Source organism: Drosophila simulans, chromosome 3L (assembly GCF_016746395.2).
Source record: "Drosophila simulans strain w501 chromosome 3L, Prin_Dsim_3.1, whole genome shotgun sequence".
In the NCBI taxonomy this organism is placed as follows: Eukaryota; Metazoa; Arthropoda; class Insecta; order Diptera; family Drosophilidae; genus Drosophila; species Drosophila simulans.
The window spans coordinates 7,497,073-7,522,270 of NC_052522.2; the positions used below are offsets into that span (position 1 = coordinate 7,497,073).

At 43.5% G+C, this 25,198-nt stretch overlaps 3 protein-coding genes across 7 annotated transcripts in view; 1 reads left to right on the forward strand and 2 right to left on the reverse strand.

The window, feature by feature from the left end:
* The window catches only part of LOC6737163 (guanine nucleotide exchange factor DBS), a 46,007-nt gene extending 29,401 nt beyond the window's left edge, over positions 1-16,606 (forward strand). For 2 of the 5 annotated variants that reach the window (XM_016171044.3, XM_016171046.3), the window contains exons 8-18: positions 2,242-2,569; positions 2,978-3,607; positions 13,229-13,354; positions 13,419-14,002; positions 14,065-14,229; positions 14,286-15,018; positions 15,144-15,164; positions 15,231-15,444; positions 15,516-15,632; positions 15,709-16,119; positions 16,387-16,606. In XM_016171044.3, coding sequence (XP_016030820.1) covers positions 2,242-2,569; positions 2,978-3,607; positions 13,229-13,354; positions 13,419-14,002; positions 14,065-14,229; positions 14,286-15,018; positions 15,144-15,164; positions 15,231-15,444; positions 15,516-15,632; positions 15,709-16,119; positions 16,387-16,583 — 3,526 coding nt within the window. In that variant the 3' untranslated portion in view covers positions 16,584-16,606. Of the gene's footprint in view, positions 1-2,241; positions 2,570-2,977; positions 3,608-11,031; positions 11,170-13,228; positions 13,355-13,418; positions 14,003-14,064; positions 14,230-14,285; positions 15,019-15,143; positions 15,165-15,230; positions 15,445-15,515; positions 15,633-15,708; positions 16,120-16,386 lie in introns of those variants that run through there. The other 3 variants (XM_016171043.3, XM_016171045.3, XM_016171042.3) reach the window with 2 other exon arrangements.
* A 753-nt stretch (positions 16,607-17,359) lies between these two features.
* Positions 17,360-18,061, reverse strand: LOC6737165 (ubiquitin-related modifier 1 homolog). The gene is made up of 5 exons (XM_002083975.3): positions 17,963-18,061; positions 17,829-17,896; positions 17,684-17,765; positions 17,570-17,618; positions 17,360-17,513 (listed from the first exon to the last, which is right to left on the reverse strand). Exons 1-5 carry the CDS (start codon positions 18,001-18,003, stop codon positions 17,445-17,447), a joined length of 309 nt encoding a protein of 102 aa, XP_002084011.2. The 5' UTR covers positions 18,004-18,061; the 3' UTR covers positions 17,360-17,444.
* A 166-nt stretch (positions 18,062-18,227) lies between these two features.
* Positions 18,228-19,120, reverse strand: LOC6737166 (transmembrane protein 70 homolog, mitochondrial). The gene is made up of 2 exons (XM_002083976.4): positions 18,519-19,120; positions 18,228-18,460 (listed from the first exon to the last, which is right to left on the reverse strand). Exons 1-2 carry the CDS (start codon positions 19,014-19,016, stop codon positions 18,248-18,250), a joined length of 711 nt encoding a protein of 236 aa, XP_002084012.1. The 5' UTR covers positions 19,017-19,120; the 3' UTR covers positions 18,228-18,247.
* Positions 19,121-25,198: the final 6,078 nt, after the last annotated feature.

Here is a 25,198-nt window from a genome sequence, read left to right on the forward strand (position 1 = left end):
CTCTTTGGTCTGCGTTCAGTTTTCACCAGTGCGTCAGTGTCAACATGGCCACTTGGCTTATCCATAGCTTACATCATTTGTCTGGGCCAGAGGTCTGACCTCTACTCCATCTCCAGCTTCAGCTCCAGCTCCCTGACTCCCTGGCTATCTGACTCCAAAAAATAAAAAATATCAAGAAAAAAAGGCAGACCGCGATGCCAATCCACAACTCCCTCCATCGTGTGTGTGTGACAGCTTGCAATTAAATTTGTTTTTATGGACACCGTTTGGCGGGCTGCACTTCTCGGAATCTTCGCCTGCGAAAGGTACCCAGAGTTCGCCAGAGTTTTAGTATAAATATGCATGCCCGCGCATAATACGGGTATAAAACAAAAAAAGAAAAGCTCGGGTTACACACGCTCGACCTAGGATTGTGCTCATATTTTAATGCGTCTTGCCCTACAAAATCGACGGAGAGAGCAAAACCCAAATGCATTTCGATTTAGCCCAGCCGAGGTTCACAATTATAAATGCCCATGACAAAGATTGAACGGGGTTACAGCTTTTGGGTTGATCCACAAAATGGGTTCACCGAAGATGAGTTGAAAGGCATATGGTGGTTTAAGCGAAAAGTACAAGGAAGTACTAAGTGTCCCTTATGATTTAAATAACAAATTTTATGGACGAAAGTACGTACAGTATTAGAAACCATAATAGTTGGAAATATAGAAGCATTGCCAGTATCACACCATAAAAGATGAAACTAGATAATTATCGCATTAAAAGAGTGATAGGTGTCAAATACAATTATGATTTCGAATTCATGTTTTGATTCATCTATTAGCAGAATTATGCCCGACTATAAAGGTTTTCCCGACCCAAGATAATGATAAGGTTAGGGTATTTTCTTCCGCGACCTGGAAATACTAAAAAAAAATCGCTGTCGGCTCATTTGAGCGTGAGTATGGGCTGCTATGGAATTGAAATGCCAGGCGATCTTTATAGCCTGTGCGCACTGTGCGGCATCATTAAGCCGCGGACTGAGACCCAAAGACTCCGCTGAAGCACGCCACCATCAGCGGATCTTGGCCCGTGAGCATTGCGTGCAATTTGCAACTGCAGCGGCGAGAGCAACTGCATCTGGAAGACAACCTGGGGGTGGACTTGTGCCTGCGACTGCACTGCCAATTGAGAGCCATTGAGAACCATGTGAGAAACGAGATTCTGGCCTGGCCTGGCATGCGTTTACAGTTAGCTTATCTTGGCCGGCAAAGAATTTCTTCAAGCGGCTGTGCAAACTTTGGCTAAAGTGTTAGGACACGGCTCTTGGCTTCTGTTAATGCAATGCCCACCAGCCGCCATTAGCAGCAATTTCAATTTTTATTTACGCTGATTAAAAGTGGCTACCAACTTGTCATAGTTACGTGACTTCTCCCCGCTGAGCTACTGAAAGGTAAAGTGCTTCATCTGGCCGAGTCCAAGTGCAGAGGCCGCTTATTGCCAATTAAAGTGAACTTGTTTTGGGCGTAGCCAAGTCGGTGTGTTCTGCTCCCCAAACGGACACCACCACCCAATCCGCCCAAGCCGTATGCGCTTTTTATTCCCTCACTCTTGGATCTGTGCGGCCCACATGCGAACCAGTTCACATGGTAGCCTGGGAATCAGCGGGAAACAGAGCGATTAATTCGCAGGCGGAATCAGGCGGGCAATGCACCATGAGATTATAATGATTTATTGAAAAATTACACCCTGCGGCCGCATTAAATTTAACAATTCTAATAAGGTGCCCTGGCGCAGTGAGATGCTTTTACTCATCTTGAAGGAGGAGATTACAAATACACCTTGTGAAGTATAAGAAAATTTCCGTTTTAATATCATGTCTGGAAGAAGTTTGCAATACGGGCTGAATAGAGTTCTTAAATGTAATTGAAACTCCCACGAAAACAGTTTTAATAGCTCTTGAAAATGTTATGCTTTCAACAACTCTTTGCATAAAAAGTTGAATTTAATGGAAGCTTAGTAGTTTTGCTGTAAGCCACCTTAATATACTATATATTGCAGCTTTGAAATTACGAACAAAAAAAAGGTAGATTTTGTATCTAAGAATCTGTAGAACTAGTTCCCCCGATCATTGATATCTGCCCACCTCTGATCGACAGCAGGCGAACACTTTGATGTTATTTATGCGACTTGACCGTGCACCTTCTCGGCCGGTTTGAACCACAATTCATGGCTCGTTTTCCACTGATCTTACCATTGCAGCTCCTGCCCCTTCACCGCCCCGGCAACACCCGGAACGACAGCTACAATCAATGGCCATAAAAGCACTGAGCAGCAGCAGCAGCAGCAACAGCAGAAACAACAACCCGCCCAACAGACATTTACCATTTTAATTGCCATCGAGAAGTCTCAACATTTATGCGTAATCGACTTAATTTGCCAAAGTCTCAGACTCTTGGCCAAGCAAATTGGCAATTGTGAAATTTTGGCCGTTTGTCCCGATTCGAGTCTGCTGCAATTGTGCAATGGGCAGCAGCAACAGAAGCTGCAACAGCAGCAGCAGCAGCAGAACAATAACAGTGATCACCCGGTGAGTTTAAAGTTTATACCGCCTGACCTTTCAGATTGCACAAAAGGATCACAGAGAAAAATGATATAAGTACCTTTAACAGCATACAAAATAAAAATGTAGCCCACAACTGTTCAATAACTTTGTGAAACAATGAACTTTGTCTTTAAAGTCATTGTTCAAAGTGGTTCTACGCCTAATGTATCTTAATATAATAGATTTTTCTCTGTGCTTTTGTCGAGGGGTGAGATCGAAAGGCCAGGCAACGGGCTAACGCCCCAGCCCGTGCTCTTTTGAGACTCTGATCCCCAGCCAATTAACCCGCCCCGACATGACCGACTGGTTAAAAACAGAACTTGTCCACTAATGACAACGAATCCGCTGTTTTTCTCTGCTCTGACTCTGACCCCAAAACAAACAAACAAACAGGAGCCTTCGTCGCCGTCGCCAGTGGATTTGGTTAAATTCATTAGCGTGGACCAAGTCACGACAAGTGTTGCGCCATCGCAGCTGCCCGCTGGATTGCTGCCCTCCGTGCCCGCGCTGTCCACGCTGGCCGGGATTGGCCAGCGTCATCACGATGCCACCAAGTGGCGGGAGTTTTTCGCCCAACTGGAGGCCTTCCAGCGCCAATGCTCGTCGGCCGGCGGTCGTTTGGTGAGCGCCCTCAGCGAAATACGCGCCGCCGATCTTCAGGGTTTGCCCACGCGCCGCCAACTTTATGGCCAGCATCGCGCCCTCAGTCGTGCGCTGATGGATTCGCAGCTCCACAGTCTGCGCAAGATGGGTGCTGGCCAGTTGGCCAGGCTGCAGGATTTGGCCAGGGCCATCACCTCTGCTCCCGGCTCGCCGCGCATGACGTCACAGCCGCAATCACCCTCATCTTCCTCTTCGGGGGCATTCCTGAACGTAGATGCCGCATGCAAGCTGCGCAAGGTGACGCTCCTCTTCAACGAGGTGGATCGGGCGGCCCAGCGCCTGGAACAGCTGACTGAGCAGCGCAGGGAGCGACTGAGGCAACTGACCCGCCAACGGGCCCTCGAGGATGAGATCAGTGAGGTAAGTCCACTAATGAATGAACATAAAAGTGGGTAAATGGGACTGTTAGCTGTTACGTGCTGCATGGTAAATATGGGATATACTCATAATATCTTAACATAATAGTAAATCAACTATTAGAATCGTATTCAAAATCCTAAACCAACAGCAAATATCGCTGATAGTTGTCCAGCTAAAAATGTTCTGGGCTAATGGCTGTATTTCTGTTGGTAGCTTCAAAACCCTAGGTTCGCCGAACGATTTACAATATCCATAAAATGGGTTTCTCCCGGCAACTTTGTAGCGCGAAGCTTTAATGAGCTATGGCCTGGGATTTGCCATTTGCTGACAGGAAATGCGGCAGGCGCAGCCAAATGCGGCGAATGTGACTGCAATCGCCGAATGGCAAATGCCGAATGTATCTGCAAGATACACTGGCGGCGCACTGACATTGTTAATTGAATATGCATTGCGTTTAATGCAGGCTTTATTAATTTATTACGCACATCCGCTTAGTGTCCACTGCTCCAGTCGCTTTCGCATTAGTTTCAGGATCGCTCGGCAGATTGGGATTGAGAGATGATGCTGCCAGTCAGCGGCCAAATGGAGTCGTTAGATAAGCGGAGGCATCCAGGCGGCTGGATAGCAGACAGAAGACGCCACACGGTGCATCTGCCACTTCCTGGCCTTTTAATTGACTGGCTAATGAGTTTTTGGCCAATTGGGGGAAAGGGATCTGCTGCACACAGTGCACATCGCATGCCCTCGGCTACCGTGCGCGCCATGCGCATAATTGCAGTCGCACGCACCCACAAAACTCGTCGCAGTATCTTATGCTGCGAATCTCGCTTAATCAGCAACTGTGACAGTTCGAGCTACGCCCGTTTTCGGACGAGTCCTTTTGGCCCGGCTAATGCAATTCCGTTGATTTATCGCATTCATTTGTTGCGGGATTAGCTGCAGTTTACATATTCGTCATACTTTCGCGCCACTATTAAGTTTTGCCATTATTACTATGATTGTTGATGCTGCCCCAAGATGCTGCTTTTGCCTTTGCCACTGCTGCAGTTGCAGTTGCAGTTGCTGGTTAACAAAAGTATGTCAAATTGCAAAAACACGCAGCTAATGCACAGTGAAAAATATATAACTTTATAATATATTGATCGTACTTTTTGAAATAATAGTTATCATCAAAGAAAGTACAAAATGTTGTTCTACTAAAAGAAAAGATTTGCAATCCCAATTAAACCCTAAAATATCTTTCCATTTCTTATATTTTAAATCCCCTTTTTTTATAATCTTATTAAAAGTCCATAGATAATCTTCCAATAATTTATTTTTGCTCTGCACCACACACCGTATATGGCACCACAGCCGATTGAATTCCCCACAACCAAAGATGTATAGATAGCTGTGCGGAATCCTCAATTTCATTTAATAATTTGCGGAAATTGGCATTTAAAAATTTACCGAGCCTTGTTAACGTACACACTCGTATGTGGCGTCTTGCCTGGTTTTCTTGGCCTTTTTCACACGCTCCCGCGCACTCCGCTTCGTTTTGAGAAATGTGCGGCCATTTATCTGAGTTGATTTTTGAGCAAAAATTGAATTTTAATTGCCAACGAAAAGTTAATGAGAAAAGTGAAAGCAAGGTTAAAGAAATTAAGCGCAATCTTTGTTTTGCACTCCCAGTCTTTTACTAGCTGTTTGTTTTTTGTGTGCGATTTTTCAATCGATTTGTCGGCAGTTCGGGGCGCCCATTGATTCGCACTCGCATTCGATTCGATTCGTTGACTTCGCTCATTTCATTTCATTTCATTCGATTTGAATTCATTCATTTTCATTCCAAAAGTAGTTCACCGATAAGCAGCAACCACGTCCATTCAGCTGTCTGTATGTCCGCTCAAGAGTCAGTCTGTCCGTCCGCATGTCCGTTCACCAGAGGCTTGTCCCGCTTGTCATATCGCGATCGGCGCAAAAATCATACTAAGAGATACTTACGAGTATTTAACACCAACACGCTTTCAATTAAAAAGGCGTTGACAGCTACCAATTTTGAGCAGATCGTTGTTAGCTTTTGTTTTGCCTCTTGTAGTTTTTAAATACTCTAACTTTAGATTGTTAATGGATGCCAAAAAAGTGTATTAAAGTGCGTAGAACTAGCGTTAATTGGAATTATATTGCTTTGGTTTAGGTCTTTTTAATGTTTTTCCAATCTTAATTAGATTGGTTTAAAGCAACTTTCATGCGTGGGAAACTTGAGATATCAACACTCCCAGCCCTTTGCAAATATTTGCATACTTCTAGTTAGATTCACTCTATCAGTAGAAAATATCTCGGAGATCTATGTATAGTGTATTTACCGCTGGCCGTGTCACTTGATCTCGCATTCATCTTGTTTCTTTTTTTTAATTAAATATATATAATCTGAGATGCCAAAACAAGGCGATCGAACACACAAAACTGGACCACAAAAAGCGTCTCCAGCCGGCCGGCAAACTAATGTTGCTGTCGTCCATTAGGCGCGAGCATTCAAACAAGGTGCGAAAAAAGATGCCGCCGTGCTTGATGTGTCTGCTGCTGCTGCTGCAGTTGCAACAGTTGCTGTTGCTGCAGTTGCAACAGTTGCTGCTGCTGCGGTGTCTCCATTTTGCTGGCCAAGAGGATGACGACGACGACATTATGATGCGATATGCGATATTGTATCTAAATTGTTGATCGGCTGCATTAGCTGCGAGCTGGAAGCTGGGAGCTTAGAGCTCGGGGTCCCCTCCGTAGATGAAGGTGGATTGCTCCACAAATATGGCCGTGTTGGGTGTTTGCTTCGCTGGCCGGAGAAAGGGGTAAATGCAGCTGTGGCGACAGATAAATAAACATTGCTGACGGTGAAATTGGATTTGCTTAGCGCGCTTTCTTTGAGACGATTGCTCTTTTTCTTTATTTGATTTCGTGTTTTATTTTTTGCACAAATTAATTTGCGCAATGTCGGCCTCTTTGTGCAATGAAAACTATGTTTAATTGTTTCGCGCCTTGAATTGCGATGGCCATAAGAAGCAATTTGGATTCGGATTTGGCTGTAGCTTCTGCGGAGGCACACAAGATCCGAAGATCCGAACATTTGTGTCACGGAAGCCGGCTTATTTATGGCCCCTGACACTTGACCGGCTGTCTTTTGGGCCAGGAATGCGGTGGGTAGTAGACCGCCAGCTCCTTTCTCCCGGTTTTTTGCGCTGTTCCTTCCAGCTTGCATAACCGCACTGCCAGCTGCTTTCGGCCAAGAACTGGCTGCATAGAATTCGGTCAGGCGAGAGCCATGAAAAATGAAGGCTTATTTACTGTCGACATGCCGAGGCGAACCCCTCTTGATAGCCAAGCAACCTCGAACCACGGGACCCCATCCACAGTGGCATTAATAATAACCGCATGTATTAGCCCTCGCGGGCATAATAAGTTTTTCCACCCAATAGAGATGGAACATAGTTCTTTTCATAATTAACCCAAGTTATACCGAATGTCTCCACATTTCCACATAAATATCCGTATGTAGTCTATTGCTTTCAAGACCCCATTACATAAATATATCATTAATTTTCCCCGACGTGTGTGGAAAACTAGTTGGCATACAGGAAAATGAGATTACCCTTAATTGCAATTAGTCGGCGGAAAATTAGTTTTTGATTTCGGGTTTTATACATTTTCCACTCGACGCACTTATCTGTCGTTCAATTGCTTAGCCAACTGTCGATTAGCCGTTGACATTTGGATAAATGCTAACCAGAAACCGAGAATTGAAAAATAAGCTTATAGGCACTTTGCCAGATTGACAAATCTTAAGTGGACCAAAGGCAAAAAAAAATTAAAAAAAAAAACTAGACAAACAAGAAGCTTAAAAGGATTTAAAGTTGAGATCAAACAGTCATTAGAATTAAGGCTTGCCGAGACAACTTTATATACGATACATTAAAGCTAAGCATTAGAATTTTAAATGTAGATATATTTAATAAGAATTATGCCAATGCTTATATCCCAGTTGCATCCGTTCCACTTAATGGTTATATCTTTGATGTTGCAACCTCCTCGTGCGTGATGTTGTGTTGCACCCGTGTCCGCTGTCATCTCTACCTCGAAAGCTACTAAGATACGAGTGGCTCGTACGAAATGAACACATGCTTGCCGCAAGTGCCGCCAATTCCAACCGGTTGAGATTGTTGCATGCAAATGTTCCACGCAAACAAACAATGCAGATGAGATCCTCCTGCTCCTGCACATATATGTATGTATATAGCTGTACCTCCTTCTTGGCTGCATGATTCCATGTTGGCTGTGTCGTCAAAACGGACGTTAATCATACGCTTAGCAAGCCAGCCATCGCCGATGGCCATCGTCGCTTTGGCCAGAATGTCCAGGTTATTGAATTAACACGGGTTCGGGGTCCTGCTCTTGGACTCTGGGTCTCAAAACCTGCCAGACATAAGTATATGTATGCATATACTGCTCTTGGCGGGCAGACAAAGTGTAATTGTTGTCATGTCAAAACGTAACTGTCACATTGGGTTTGACATGTTTTTTAACACTAATTTTACACGCATTTTTAGAAATCGTCAACTTCATCAGCAGCTGTCATCATTTTTTGAGCGTCGTCACGTCCGCTCCCCAATGCAATTGAAATGGAGTTGGGAGTTGGACTTGAAGTTGAACAGTGTCGCCGTCGCCTGATCGCCGATAAGCTGCCACGCCCCTAGCCCCAGACCCGCCCCTCATTTTCCAAGATATGAACATACACACGTACACATGTACGACGCACTGCACTTGCTGTGCCAAAGCAGGCGGCAAAGCTGCTTTTCCAGCAGCAGCAACACCAAGGTGCACCATTCGGTTGCATGCAATATTGTCACCACATTAACGTCTTGGCCTTTTGTGGCCAGTATTTATGACTTTGTGCGTGTCGCACTATCTGGAGACCTGGGCCATGGGATTTCGACGTCAGATTGCCGCTGGGTTGGCTAAGTTGGCCGAGTTGGCTGGTTTGGAAAGTGAAAAATAAGTAAAATTGTAATCGCCTTTTGCCGTAAAAATAGCCAAACGAAATTGCTTTATTACTTTCGGGAATGTATGCAGCCAAGCGTGCCAAGAGTTTACCATACTTTACGACCATAAACCCCTTACTGGCCCAGTGGGATGCCGAATGTGGGTATGTGGACCCGAAGGGATTACCAACCTGGTTAGCAGGGCAATAAGAAACCGAATAAATAACATTTGACAGTTGGTAAATGATGCACAGAAAGAAGCTAAGACCAAATGAAGTCGAACCTTTGACTTGTGATAGCTGAATATTCTAAAGCAGCAGCTTCCTTATGGAAGCTATCTTTCAAAATATAAATCTACTTAGGAGTTTTCAATCTAAAGTATCTATAAGTTCGATTCAATATTTCTCTCGGTGCACAGCTAGGTGCCAAGAAAAGTTGAAGTTCCAATTGGTTTTTCCCTCTCCATTAACGGCCGGCTTTCATGTTTAATGTCTCACTTGGCGCACTCGCATTCCGATTGCCATTCCTCTGATCTCCTAGCCAGTTATCGGTGCTATAATTTCTAGCATGCTGCCATAAATTCAAATGCGAAACAGCCCGACAAGAGCAGAAATACTTAAAGGCCTGAGATAAGCCGGCTGCGATATGCTTGAGAAACCCAGGCGACACATCACTAACATCACCATCAACAACCGGCGAACATAGAGAACAAATTAGCCAACAAGAAATGAGACAGCCAAATGGCAAAAGCATATCATTTAAGAGGTACTTTAAATAAATTACCCAATACCAGAAATAGAAGCAGAATCCGCTGAATCCCAGTCGAAAAAATCCCACTCCACAGGAATACTTGTAATTCAAATCAAACCGAATCCCAAATGTTCTTTAAAATACAAACAATAGCCACTGTTAGTGTTAAATAAGCATTAAATGTTTATATGATTCTGTTTGTATATATCAAATCTTCAGACCTTACAAAAATAAGTTTTATGATGAGTCAGAGTCACTTTGGTAATCATTCCACTTACAAAACAAAACTGTAACTAATGTGTTAGCAGCCAAACAGAATACTGGAATTATCTGTATAGAAACTTTTAGATACAGGAAACCATAAGTTCCGAATATAAACTTCAAACTAAATTGACCACATGTGTTGGCTACGATAGAAGCTTATGATCCATGAAGTACCCCAAATCACCAGACAAAATCGATTTACTCTTTCGAAGGGTAAGCCAATTGCCAATAGTTGTTGCTGTTTTTTTTTCGGTTGTCTATGATAGGCTGCCACAACAACAACAACAAGAACAACTGCTGCATTGGCGACAACTTTGTTAAGTGTCAAAATAAATTCGATATTGTGGCTTAAAAAATGTTTATGGCCACGAGATAAGTGCGCGACATTTGTGTAAATTACACGACAGCAGCGGCAGCAAGGAGCAGGAATCATGGTTGCAGGAGGTGGGAGGAGGCAGTGGCCACCACTGGGAGCCACGCATGCTCACAACTAGACGCCGTTGTTGTTGTTGTTGTTGTTGTAGGTGTTGCATGTGTTTTATGGCGCATGCGATCGACTTGTTGAACTGTCACGTTAAATTTGCGTTTTATGTGTGGCGGCAGCGGGAACAGCTCCTAAGATCATCCCGTCCAGAACAGAGTGCAGTCAACTCGCATGCAGCAGTGGCTTATCACCAAAGAGCTCCACATCCGCCATAGATGGACGCGCTCTTATCGCCGCAGAAGCAACTTCAGCCACCGAAGACAAAGTCGCTGGCGGACGGGTGACATTTGCCTATTTACTTAGGTGCACTCCAAGAAAAACTTCTTAAAGTCTTTATACTTAAATGAGGCACTCGAAATTGTTGAGTTATGAGATGGAAGTATCTTGAAATTGAACAGATCATATTGCTGTATATCCATAATATGGATCAGGATGTGTGCATAGATATTCAATTATGAAGTATTGTATCTTGAAAACCTTAAAAGTAAAATTGGCTTAGAATAGAAGTAAAAGATCCACAAATTCATTTCAGAACACTCTGATCCTTATTCTTTCAGTGTAGGCGAATGCAAGACTCCACTCCGCCATTGCTGGCGACATCGTCATCCGTTTGTCGTGGGTGCCGGGTGCCGGAGCTCCCAGTCTAACCCATTTTGCCATTTTTTTGTATTATTTTGTTCTTTGGCTCTTTTCTGTTTACGTTTGCTAATTGTTTTGATTTTATTGAATTTCATTGAGTGCCGCCTGCCAGCGAAGAGGACGGAAAACCGAAATGAAATTGAAAATGCCTCATTATGTGCTGAGTACTTGTGTACACATATACGTATATGTACGTAGAAGATCGTGGGCACGGATGACGCGGAGCAACTGCCTCGGCTTTTCCACATCCAGTCGCGATTCTGAGCTGCCTGTGGCATGTTGCTGCTGTTTTTGACGCGTTTGGCGAACTTCGTTACCATTACAACTGCTGCTAAACTAAAAGCGATCGCGTCATGACACCCGGGCCAAAAACAGAAGAGCCAGTTGCCGGTAAATTGGCAGCCGAAATAGCCAACTATGTGAGTCAGCTGAGCAACTGACTTCGATCGGGCACAGTAATATAGCAATCGTATCGGCGCTATTAATAGTTCACAGTTCAGTTGATCAGCCCACATGTCCTCTTATCGGCATCGGTTTTAGCAGTGAAAATCAACTTGGGGCCGAGTTTTACTAAATCAATTAATTAATTTATGGCCAGCCTGTGCGGCGGGGCAATCGTTGAGAAACAATCTGCCGATCGGCTTTATGGAGCCAAAAAGGCCAAACTGCCTTCCCCGCTGTCTATCGATCGGTTTCAATGTAAACAATTTTCAGCAAGCCGGCTCTCCATCTTCGAAAAACAGGGTGTCTGCAGTTCTTCACACTAAGTGTGATCCATTACACAGATAAAGTGCACTCATAAAACCATTCAAAGTTTTTGTGACCCAATCCAGTTGTTTTGACATACTTGTACTTAATGACATCATCGATTTGTGTGCTCTGTTCTATTTGATTGGAAATAGTTGAGCCACCAAATGGAATAATTCAAGGTTCGATTTCAATGTCCGGCTTAATTATTTTTCGTCTCTGAGTTCACTAGTAATAAACACACTAGTGTGGCAATTAAATATTTTAATGGGGCATTTTTCTAAATCTTTTGTTTCCTTGCTCAAGCTTAAAAAAATTTAAATCTGTGATTCGGTCCAAATGTGAGTCAATATTTAATTTCTTCAGCAAGAGCATTTGAATTATGTGAATGTATAACTTTAAATACTTTTCTCCGTAAGTGTCTGGTATTTTCAGTCAATTCTTCTAAGCACCTCTTGAGAAACTTGAAAAACTCATGAGTGCAATTATCAATCTGCCATGCTCAATCGAATGGCCAAAAGCACTCAGTTCCGAAATTAGATTAATTAAAGAACGAAGTCAATTAAGAAATCAACCCGATTGCCTCACCCTGTACAAGGCTTAGATCTATATATATACGTATATATATGTATGTATATATACGTTAAAAGCCGTGCCTGCCATATCTGATGAGCATGAAGAGTCAGCGTCTCTGACAGCCGATTGTGCTGCGACTGTGAAACTGGAGCAGCTGTTTCGAGCCCCTGCTCCAGATCCCCCCAATAAGTCCGACTCCCACTCCACAGCCCCTTGGGACTTTATTTTCATTCATTGGGTGGGTTGCAGACGTGGACATGGCCCAAAAGAGGCTAGAGATAGTGGAGAGTGGATAGAGAGATGATACTTGGAAAAAAACAGGCGATCATATTGCACTTTGTGTAAACAAATCGATTCTGAAAATGAGATAAAATTAAGTTACTACTCTTCTACATCTATCTTCTCAAGTTTAACCATTTCCCAAGTATAATATTCAATATATTTAGAAGTAGTTGCGTTGTCAAGATTATGAAGATGAAGATGTTTTTCTCAGTGCAGAACTAGAGTTTGGGCAGAACCCAAAAACGGAAAGAGAATGCGCCGGTGCACGCGTCGCGACCTGGGATTTGGTATTTTGGAATCGAAGTCGGACGTCGTCGGATGGGCGCTTTCTGGGATGGGATGGAATGGGATGGGTATGGAAGCTGGTTAGCTACATCATCATCATCATCAAGCGGCGGCGTCGTCGATTGTATCAATTCAATTGGACGCAGCAGGTGATTAAAAATTGGTTAGAGCCACAAAATTATCAATGTGAGATCGTTGATTGCCCGTGGCTGTTGTTTTTGTTTGGACGGCATGTCTACCTGTGTGGTTGGTTGGTTGGCTTATATATTGTGGTTGGCAATGCCTTTGGGAGGCTTAGCTACCTCCAAAATACCCATAGTTGAGTCTTTTTATTTGATTTGTGTTCGATTGGATTTTAATTTGTAAAGTGGAGGCTAATTAGAGCGACGATCATTTCTATGAGTTTCACTTTTCAGCGCTGTGAATGGGGAATTGGAAATTGGGGTGGAGACGCTGATGACGATCATGATTGTGATTATGATGAAGTGGAACATGGCAATGGGGAACCTTGGCCTGGCGCGTGGGCTTGTTTACAGCGAGTTGAAGGTTTCCCACTCATTTTCTTGCTTTGATGTCCTATTTTTTAAGGTCACCTCATGGCTGGGCAGCGATGGAGCGGAGAATTTGCAAAAGTTTTCGCAGCTGCAATGGGACAACGAGTCGCAGTTGAGGACTCAGGAACAGGAGTTTGAAAAGTACTACTTCATAGCCATGGTAAGTGCATGAATAGAAATCTAAGACTCTTCTTTAATCTTTGTTTCCATTTTCAATCCCATAGAAACACTTGGCCAAAGGACGCGACTTGCATGCTGCTGCCCTCAAAGTTTCTGTCCTAAGTGAAAGCGCCAATAACCTGAAGTCCGCCCTGGATCAGTTCGCCCAGAAACTGGAGCTGGCCCACGAACGTTATGAGGCTGCCGGGCGTCTGTTGCACTTGCTCACCCAACATCAGCGGGAAACCGCTGCCAGGGAGGAACTTCAGCGTTTGGCGGAGCAATTGGGCGCCACCTCGCTGCTGGAGAAGCACTGGCCGGTAATGCGGAAGAGCCATACGTTGCCGGTGGCTAGTAGCACACCGGCTCCAGCATCTGGAAAACGGGTTAGCTATCGGTGCAGCTCGGCCAGTGGAAGTTCCTTTGAGGGAGGTCCATCGAGCAGCAATTGCAGTTGCTGGCGGGAAAGTCGCAACCTGGAGGACATGGATCAAATGGAAGAGGAGGAAGAGGAGCAGGACTGCGACGGTGGTGATGGAGAGGAACAACAGTCCAAGATCGCCGATTCTGGTGTGGGCGTTTGCGACAATTGCGAACGTAATCCCAAGCTGGCCAGGATCTGCTCCTGCCAAAGCCTTAACGAAAAGAGGTGAGTACTTGGGAAATAGTAGAATACTTTGTGGAATTTCACCTAATGCCAATTCCTTCCAGTCACGATGAGCTGCTCGAGGACGAGTGCTTCGATCGACCCTCTAAGAGATACATGGACATCATGCACTCGCCCATGGAGGCGAATGCCCATCTGCAGTGCCATGGCTCCAGTCTAGAGCTGCCCAAGCTGGAGGAGCTCAGCTGCCTGGATCCCAAGATACAAAAGTGAGTTCAATCAGCCACAATTATTCAATAATAGTATTAATATTAAACCCACTTAGAACGCTTCTATTGATCATGCGTGAGATGATTGGTACCGAACGCGACTATGTCCGCTCCCTGTACTACGTGATCGAGAACTATATAGATGAACTGCTTCGCGAGGACATCCCTCAGCCACTGAGGGGCCAGAGAAATGTGATTTTCGGTAATATCGAGAAGATCTTCGAGTTCCACAACTCGCACTTCCTGGGCGAACTGGAACGCTACGAGAGGAATCCCTTAAAAGTGGGAGCTGCCTTTCTGGAGATGGAGTCCAAATTCTACCTATATGCGCTTTACAACAAGAATAAGCCCAAAAGCGATACTTTGCTAAGTGAATATGGTAGCTCTTTCTTCAAGCCCAAGCAAATGCAGCTTCAGGATAAGCTAGATCTAGCCTCTTACCTCCTGAAACCCGTGCAGAGAATGGGAAAATATGCATTGCTTCTGCAGCAGTTGGTCAAAGCCTGTAAAGGAGTCGAAGGAGCAGCTCTACAGGAAATCGCAGCGGATGTAGAAGAGCTGCAGCGAGCAGAAGAAATGGTCAAGTTTCAGCTGCGCCATGGTAATGATCTGCTCGCCATGGACTCCTTGCGCGATTGCGATGTAAATGTCAAGGAGCAGGGACGACTACTGCGCCAAAATGAGTTCCTCGTTTGGCAAGGACGCGGTGGCAAGAAAACTCTGCGACAGGTGTTTCTCTTCGAAGAACTGGTGCTCTTCAGCAAAGCTCGCCGCTTTCCCGATCATAAGGTAAGCATTTAAAAAAATATATACCAAAACTTGATTCTGGTTTGAAGCAATAAGTAGTCTTAGTAAGTTAGCAAACAGACAACAAATAAAAACACCTTTTATGTTTAACTCTCACGCATTAAAAGGCAACATATGAAAGGCTTAAGGTACCTTATAAAATATTTTTTTAAATATTAGAAGTGCTTAAAAATTTTTTTATATTTCCTTAACAGAATCTGGATATCTACATCTACAAGAACAGCATTAAAACTTCAGATATCGGCCTCACAGCGCACACAGGTGATTCGGCCACCAAGTTCGAGATTTGGTTCCGGAAACGAAAGCCCGATGATACGTGGATGCTGCAGTGCATGTCGGAGGACATAAAGAACGCCTGGACCGAGGAGATCTCCAAACTGCTCTGGAAGCAGGCGAAACGAAACCGAGGTACGTGTGACTTACAATATCTTTCACATATCTGATTAGTCTACTTCCAACTAATACCTATCACTTTGCAGAAGTTCGCCTGGCGGAGATGTCCTCGATGGGCATTGGCAGCAAGCCCTGTCTAGATATTCGACCCAGCAACAACCAGATCAGCGATCGCTCGATTCCCTTGGCACAGCTAAATAAGAGTAAGTCCCTCTTAGGTTAAACCATAACCATAGTCACAATTTCATTAAAATCTCTTCCTCGATGAACTTTGCATAGCTCCCAAACTGCGACACTCTGAGCCTGGAAAGGGCAGCATGCGGCGTCCCAATTCACTGATATCGGAGAGCTCCTTGTCCAGCGGCACCAGCACCACCAGTGGCTCCTCGATCAGCGGTGGCTCCTCTTCGGGTCACAATGATGGCGGTGGCAGGCACAGCCTGCACTTTGGCAAGCTACCTGGAGCACACAGCGCTAGTTCCACAAACTGCAGTGCCACTTTGGAGCTGATCAACGAAACTCAGGCCCTGAAGTTGGCCAAATCCCCGAGTGGAGGTGGAATCAAGGGGGCGGATACGGCCGCCGACGGAGGCAACACTTCCGGAAACGGAAATGGAAACGGAAACGCACTCAGGAGCAGCAAACGAAACCACAAACGATCGACGACCATTGTCAGCCAACTGTCCATGGGTATAGAGCTTGAACTGTGCTACTTCTTCTAGGCCCCCAGATGCATCCCGTAGCTAGTAGTTGATCCCTGTACATAATCTCGAAGAACACCCCAGTATTACTGTATATAATCCCCCACCAACACCAACACCAAAACCTAACCCGTAATCCGTGCCTGTTCGTGTGCTGCATGTTTATTGATCCATGTTATATGTTGTTGGCGCTTTGGCGCCACCTGTTCGTATCCGAAATATAATATCCAATATGTGTAAATATCCCCCCATTCAGAAAGCGGCATTGTCTCGGACATGTGCGTTACCCCGGATCAGGAACAATCGGCGGCGGAGAGCAGCCGAAGCAGTTGGTCCACATCAACGACTGGAGCATCCGGAGCTTCAACGACGAGTGCATCCACGGTGATCCTGCGGCGATATCGATCTTACGCCCATGCAGCGGAGTCCGCAAGTCCGGAAAGCGGCAAATAGAGGAGCTCCTGGAGCATCGCATCTAGATATAGGATAAATCCCCCATTAATAGCTTTAGCAGAACGGTTTCATCGGATCCCATGTAGTATCATCATATTACGTTCGATCGCTAATTTTATTTCATTATTTTTGTTATTTATTATTTATTACATTTTTAGTTTTCGTTAATTTGTCATAGTCGCTGCTTTTCGTTTGGCCTTGTTTTTCGGAAAAATCAGTCGAAATTATTGAATTCAGCGTGTCAATGTCGAAGCAAGTTTCATACATAAATATCTAGTTCTTAGTCCACACAATCGAAAGATCCGCACCACACAGAAATCGATGGGAGCCATGAGCAGCACCCGAAAAAGGGGCGTGGCCGATGCCCAACATATCTGAATCGAACTTCATTACGTACAGTTAGTTGATATGTAACCTAAGTGCCTATAGTTAAAATAATCGTAAACGAACATAAAAAAATATATCTATACTTCATAATAACTCGATAAATAATTTTAAGCGAAAATTTAAATTCAATAAATGTTGCTTCAATGTAAAAATAACGTGTTGTCTTCACTTTTTTTCGAATTACCCGCTAAACCACAGCTGAGTTTTTATTTTTTATTTTTAGCTACCTTACAATTCCCAAGTGCTTTTTCAGCGCAGTGCTTTTATAAATAGCGAAAACCTGCTAGCTTACAATCTCTAGATGATATGATGAAAACTTTACTACCCGAACCATCGTGTGGGCCTTTGCCTCTGGTAAAGGGACGTAATTCTGATTCAGTCAAATACTGTTTTTGTTTGTTTTTTGTTTTCAATTTAATGGGTTGCTGTATAAAAATAAACTTTGCTCTTATAATTTAGATTCCAGAACGTTTTTTAACCGCCGTGTAATGTTGATATAAACAACACATTGTCGTTGGGCTGCAGCTCGTAGTCCAGTTCACCCTAGAAAATGAGTTATTTATAGTTTATAGAATTCCATATTCTGTACCTTAACTTACCAGTAATTCCCAGTCTGTATCATTTATGAGAACCAAAATTCCAGGTCGCCTGAAAACACAAATTAGATAGTATAAACTATGATATGCATCCCTTATAGTTTAAGCCAAACTTACACAGTATCTTCTTGAAGAAAGAGTTCCGGACGCTCCGTTAAAATATTCGCATGCATCCACTTAAGCAGATTAGAAATAGTCCCTTTAAAATATATATAATTCACAACCGATTCCACTGAATTTTAAGAACACTTTTAGAACATACATTTTTGATTACCGTCCAAGGTCAATTCACGGCGTTTTATGTTACCAAATAGTAACTCTGCCCCGGCACTACCAAATTAAATTACAAATGGTCTCATTAATTGGAAATAACAATTCGAACAAGGCTTTATTTACCTAAATTCCAATATGATTTTTAATTCCGGCGTGCCCATCATATGTTCGATGTAAATAAATGTGTGACCGCGTCTTAGCTTTTCAAAAAAACTCAACCGCCCAAAAATAGTACCAAATATAGAATCTTAATTTCTAAACAGTCTGGCAACCACATGCTCTTAACTTCCAAATATTATTGCATTTTTAAAGAAATTATATTTTATATTTAGAATCTTAGAATTATTCCCATTAAACCTATCCTATCCTAAAAAAAAACATGTTATCATAAAGATCGTTTTTATTCTTTTATTGCAGCTCCTCGCTCTTTTTCGACTTTTCAGGATTCGGAGTTAAATCCAGTTTGAAATCGATCGGCTTGTCGTAACCCATTATCTTAACATAGTGCTCGGGATCGTCGAAAAGCGCTGGGTCAACAAACAGAGGTCGTTTGTTGACCAGAAAAGAGGTGAACATGCCGGGAACCTCCGGAACGACCACATCATTTGGTCGGAAAGTAGTCTAGAAGGTAAATACTATGTACATTGAAGAGAAACGCCTTTAAATTTGCTCTACCCACCTTGATCTTTTGCAGAAGCAGGGATATTGTGGTGGCCGTGTACTCCTCCGTTCGTGGATTATAGTGCAGCTCCGTCACGTATTTCTTGGTGATGAAGTGCAGCAGGAGAGGGGTCACAAAGGTGAAGAATCCACCAACGGTGCATAGGAATACGGCCATTCCAGTTCCTCCGATTTTCATTCCTTGCTCGAGAAGAATGGGCTGGGCGGCCAAGCCGGCTAAGCTGGTGCTCAACGAAAAGAACTTGACCATTTTCATGCGTGGCGCCAGAGTTCCATAGTAGATCCGCTGCAGTGCATCCTCGGATTCAGTTTTCGTCGACTTCACCGAAAGCCACCTGTTTTGCTGGAAGTTCTGTGGTTGTGTCTGCTGTGGTTTTGTCCATGAGGCACTAGTTATGCATCTGCAATTGTGCGGTAAAGAAATCTGACGACTGGCATTTCCCAGGACAACAGCAAACTGTTTCCCTCTTGGCAGCACCGCTCGTAGGCCTAACATGGTGTAATTCACTTATTTTAATAGAAATAAACAGCTGTTTTTGCCGAACGTTGAATAACACGAGTTGCAGTGTGACCCACACTTGGGCGCTAAAAAAATCCCGAGACAATTCGCCTATGCAAAACATACCAACTCACCTTTTAAATACCGAAACAGGAAACGGCAACATTGCACTGATAACGGAAATTTAAATCGGAAATAAATATTTTAACTTATTGCTAAATTCTAAGCTATAATTAAATGTATGATCTTATGATCTTAAAACAATAAACACCAATCTCCTTATAACTAAATATAACTATATAAATTTATACATACCAATTAAGAACTGATGAATTATAGAACACTTATTTTTCTTTTTAAAATGTATATACCGATTAAAAATGCACTCAAACTGACGGATATAACACTTAAAACTGTAGATAAAGCGTTTGCAAATATTATTCAAAGTGTTGACCCACTGTAGGATTTTTCTGCCAAAAAATTCGTTTGTATTTCCCAATGATTTTCCAACCAATTCGAACAATAGAGCCAATAATTCGGCAAATATTGAGTACGTACTGCAGTTTGTAATTGATTAACAAGAAAAGTGAGTGGGGGAGCTTCCCGTTTGCGGTAATATGCCAAAACCAAAAACACACAAGGAAGAGTGGCATGTGGATACGAATTAATATGCTCGAATTAATGGCAGTGATGTGTGGGCGTGGCAGATGTGGCTCTAGTTACCACTAGTACATGCAATTTGTCGCTGTTGCCGGTGACCACATTTTTAATTTATGTTGCTTTAATTGTTTAAATGGAATTGCCCACACACAGCCGTGCGCACCGAGGTTATGGTTACGCAGAGGTCTCTGCCATTTTTGTGTTTTATTTTTTTACCCCATCAATTGTTGGGACTAGTGTGCCAAGTGCACGCCCGGCTGAGTTGCACTTTCAGTGCCATGTCCAGTTGACCAGCTCATCCCAACCCATCCCAATCCATGCCATTCCAGCCCCACCTCTAACCCATCTCCCAGGATAGTACCCCTTTGGATTCCGGCAGTTGAGTGACAGGCGGGCGGAGATCTTGAAATTGCTTTAATGCAGCGGCCTCCGGTTTCATTGGGCTGCATTCAGGCGTCACTAATCAACAATTTTCAAAGTGACCAAAAATCACATTTGATTTTGAATTGCCCCAGTCATGTGGCTCCATATCTGCCTCTCTATCCATCATCCGTGCGTCTGTCTCTTTCTCGCTGGCAATCCTTTTGTTATCCGTGCCTTTTGTTGTCATTTCATTATTGTTATTTCATGCATCATATTCATTCCACGACTATGATTACACAGATAAAAATCTTTAAGCAAAATGTATATTATCATCCTACAGGATGTTAAATGGTTTTTAGTATGAAGGTGTTTAAAGTTTTACAGAGATAAGGAATTCATTGCAATCTCCATATATTGCAGCATATTTTTTAGAGATCTTATCATTTCCTGTAACCCAAACTTCTTGAAGTGTATCTGCTGCTTTGCAATTGTTTGGTCAAAATTTCACATGCAGCGGGCAAAATAATTCATGGCAAAAAAAGAAGCGCTGATATATGAACGAAGTAGTGGCAGGGCAGGAAAAATAGCAGGAACACCATATTGCTCATTCAAATTCGCTGTGATATCAATTTATTTTTATGCTTTGGTGGCGACCTTTTTATGCCACTAGCCCCCGGGAGGCCCACCCACTCCATCCAGCTATCTGGTCCATAAATATGCCACCATACCATTGAGAACCAGCTGCCTGATTGATGTGATTTTCAATTGCAGTTGGCAATTTGTTTAATTTGCTCATTTACCTTTTTGGTCTCTGCGCGTGCTTTAATGGCCTTAGTAATTTATGAAATTAAATAACATTATTAATAATTATCGTGAATCGCCCGCAATTCACTCGACAATCCACTCAAACACCTTCGCTTTTTGATTTTTTATTTGAGTCTCACTCGTTTCTGCAAAGTTTGAAGCTCGCATCCGCAAAGTTCGAAACTCTTTTTGGGGTAGTGTATGACCCGAACCCGGACTTGTTTGAATAGATCCTGTCTCAAGTTTGAGTTGCGAGTTGGAGGGGCCTTAGAAAGGACATCAAACAAGGTTTGGTTGCGGATCCCATTTGAGTTTGATGCAACTTTGCATTCGCATTGAGTTCCACTGCGTCCTTTTAGTCGAAAGCGAACCGAGTGATTTGTAAGCTACCCCTTCATAAGTTGGAAATAGTCTTATACTTGTTTGAGTGCATTTTCTTAACCCAATATAAGTTTCAAATATTAGATGTTCATGGCTAAATGTGTGTACCATATAATTAAGAATTAAAAAGTTGTTGGCTAGTTTAATAAACCTCTTACAAATATACAATAGGTATCTCATAATTAGAGTAAATATATAAACTTTTGTTTTATGTGTCATATAGATGTCTTGCCCCAGAAGTACTCCCAATATACTAGCATCAATCTGTTTTAAGTAACTCTATATAGGTGTAATGTGTCTGAAAAACAAGGCTTAAAGCTCACAGCGTGATACAAAAAGGTGGACTCACTTTTGCAGGTAAAATGCAATTAGGACACGCTTTACAATTAACATGCTAACGAGCCAAGGAGAAAAAGCCGGAAAAACACTGGGAAAAAAGCCAGGAGATGTAGGGTCACAGAAATGAGGTGTTCGGGTGGGTGGATGCGAGGGTGTGAGAATCTGAGGGTGTGTGCCCTGTAATTGTAGAATTTGTAGTATCAGTGGTTTTGCTAGATGTGCAATAAATCATTTCAAATTCACTTTAACACGCGCATGCAGCGAACTCGAGTTTTTCCAGGGCGGGGGTTTCTAAAGGGAAATGCACACCGTTTCCATGGCGAAATGGGCGGTCAGGGGCCACGTGGGCGTGGCTAAATGTTAAACTAAATGTTGGAATAATTACAAGCTTAAACTATGCGCATATTCAGAGCGAAAAGTTGGGGGAATTCATACATTTCAGCGCACAAAGGAGTGTGAAAAATACTATGGCTCGCACAGGTGTTCCCCTGCGTGAAACCGGAAAACTGGGAAACTGGGAAACCCTCCGAATTTTCCAAGCCACCTAATGTCAAGTACTAACCACCCATCCATTCCATTGGTACCCGTAATTCATGTTCACGCTCACCCGGAGCCATTATTATGTTTCGTTCCGTTGTTCTCCACAAATTGGTAGTTCATTTTGAGCACATTTTGTGCCTGGCTGGTTATTAAATTGGTTTATAATTTATACGCTCGTGAACTCGTAATTTTTCGCATTTAATAAAGACAAATGTGAGGCAAGTGGGTCACTTTAACAAGTTGCCCCTCCGGCACAAGCTGCGATCTCAGCTGCGAGTTATGAGTGGTGCTGCAGCACAACTAGCAGCTCGAGTGCATTTGATCAAGAGTATGCCCATCCCAAGGACCTTCCTATTCTTCATCCTTGCTTCTCTCCCTGGCAACGACAAGGGAAAAGTTGCGCCAGCTGCGATGAAATAATTACTGACAAAGCCTTAAATATTAAATTACACACTTATTTATTTTGGCCAGCTCGAATCGGTTCAGTTCGGTTGAGCTGCGTCGAAGGACATCGACGCATCCACATCGCCGTGTCCTGTTCGCACGTACAATGTCCTTGTCCGTGTCCGTGGCACTGCAACTGTGTGCGAGAGCACGCAATGTCTTCGCCGGCTATTCAAATAGACGTACCCCTCTTGCGCCGCCACCAAAACAGCCACTCAGCAACTCCGGACGGAGGATGAAGGACGAAGGATGAAGGACTACCGACCACCGACCACGGACAACCGACTCCTGACTGCGCCACTCTGGTGTTTACTTTGTGGTTATTTTGAGGCTACAAGTTGCAACTTTTACATTTACGAGAACGAGAGCAAACAGCAATAGCAACAGCAGCCATTGCCAGACGGCAGCCGTCTGGATAGTCCCTATTCCTTTCTATCTGTTTCAGGACACTCGCAGAAAAAGCATTCAAACTGCTAATTATATTACAAGTCGGTATATCAATGTAGCTTCCATTTAGAGCTTAGAGCATTATAAAAAATGGAAAAACTGATCAAATCCCGCATTCATCCACTAAGATTAACTTAATCCTGTTGTTACTTTGCATTATTTTTTCCACTGTCCTTCGTAGTCCTTCGATCTTTGAGAGCCTGCCCACTCAAATGCTTCTCTTAATCTAATGAAAATTAAATGGCCGACAAGCAGCATCGATTGGTTAGCGAAGCATTCGCCTTAAAGTGTCCTTTAATTAGCCCAGTTCCGCCTGGCGAACCGAAAAACCACCCACTGGCAGTTCAAACAGAAAGTGCAACTTAAATTTCAATAAAGCCCAGTTGTGAAAGGAGCTAACTTGATGCAGAGTCGAACCGAAAGCTGAAAACTGCCATGTCCGAGTGAACGGGCATGTCTGTGCTTCCGGTTCAGCACGCAGCGGGCTTCAAGCTGTCTGCCAGCGTTTAAATCAAAATTAAACCCCGAAAATAAGCTGCTGTGCGAAGTGAAGTGAAGTGGAGTGGAGTGAGGTGAGGTGATGTGGGGTGGAGTGGGTGGATGGCAAGCAGCTGGCCAGTGGCACTGCAGTGCAGCAATCAAGGCTCTAAAGTCATTCGACCTCCCCAGTTGCCAACGCCACACTATATATATGGGTATTTTCAAGGATCATGCCATATTCGCTCAAGTAGTTCTTAAAGAAATTACCTCAAATGCTGTTTCATACGCTTATCATCGAGAGGCTCTTCCACCTGTACTTGCAACAGTTTCCATTTTATTCACTTGACTTGTATCGCAGGCAGGTACATTTTGATTGTTTTGTAGTTACAAGTTGGAGAAATCGGAGCGATATATAAGTTCTTAATAACCACTTTTTGTTGAGCTTGCAACATGCTTTCATGATATGTTGTACGTTCAAATTATCTGAGTAATGAATTGGTTGCCCCTTCGGTAAAACTAGAAATATGTTCATATAGCACTCTACAACGTAAAATTTAATTAAAAATGGATCGAAAAATACGTTAAAGAATTCATTCAAATAGAGGAGCAAACTAACTTCGTAGATTGTAAAGAAATTTTCGGCTTGCCGATAAATAATATTTTTGATGATGCCTTATGACCCCCGTGGCTACTACTCCATTGTGCTGGCCCACATAGCGTATACGTAACGTTTTTCGGGCGATGCAACAAAAGGGGCACGAAAGTGTGTGTGTGTGCATCCGAGGCGATTTAATAAAAATAGATGAGTAAACTGGCATTAGACGGCACCTTCGTCCTGCGTCCTTCGTCCTTCGCCCCGCTGCGTTTGTCCCTTTCACACACACACCCCATTTGGCTTTGACTTTGGTCGCCGCCTCACTTCGAGCGTTACAAATTCAACTTTAAGCGTTTTGACGCTAAGTAGTTGATGGCAGCACCACTATTACACATGCTAACCCCTTTCGCCCATCGAAAAATGGCAGCAGAGCTCGTCGTCTGCTGATGGCGATGCCAGGGTTGCCAACCACGATTGAGTGCACTCCCACAATATTTCGCCAGCATATATCAAAAGTTATGGTTAAAGAGTTGCCCCCATATCGCATCGTGTGGCTCCCAGCCTCCAGTAGGAGCGCACTTCCTTCCGGCACTTTGATGGGCTGGCTGCCCGGGGGGACTGTTGGATCGACTGCGTCTGAGGATCCCGGCGGCTGGGTGCTGCTGCACACTGGATCCTGGCCAAACACACGCATCCTTGAAGCCAAAAATTGAAGTGTTTGTGCGGAGCACAAGTGCCCAAAATGTGCATGAAAACAGCTTACAGCAGCATGAAAATTTTCTGACAAGATGTCAGCATGGCGAAGGAAGATGGAGTCGGTTCGGTATGGTTTTTGGTCGCCAAAAACTGGCAAGGACCAAAAGGACGATGAGGCTGCAGTTACGCACATCGTTTGGCTTTAATAAAACATCATATTGTTGCGCATAACTTGCCTTGCATATTGCAAATACTGCGGCGAGCAAAAGTGCAACATCGGAAAGAGCAGATGTAACCACATAAGACTGCAGTTTATAATATAATAAATGAGGAAATTTCAAAAGCGAAACAAACTTTCAAATATTATAGTCCGAACTATTAAAGCCTATTTATGTAGCAATTAAAAACGGCAATCAAGTGGTTCACCACC

Bases quoted from the DNA above. Each gene is read 5' to 3' on its own strand.
- LOC6737165 (XM_002083975.3), bottom strand. From the start codon at position 18,003: ATGATGGGCACGCCGGAATTAAAAATCATATTGGAATTTAG. The intron at 17,766-17,828 runs GTATGTTCTAAA...TATATTTTAAAG, and splicing joins CTTGGACGGTAATCAAAAAT to GGACTATTTCTAATCTGCTT. The intron at 17,619-17,683 runs GTAAGTTTGGCT...TTGTGTTTTCAG, and splicing joins TTTCTTCAAGAAGATACTGT to GCGACCTGGAATTTTGGTTC.
- LOC6737166 (XM_002083976.4), bottom strand. From the start codon at position 19,016: ATGTTAGGCCTACGAGCGGTGCTGCCAAGAGGGAAACAGTTTGCTGTT. The intron at 18,461-18,518 runs GTGGGTAGAGCA...TTTACCTTCTAG, and splicing joins TGCTTCTGCAAAAGATCAAG to ACTACTTTCCGACCAAATGA.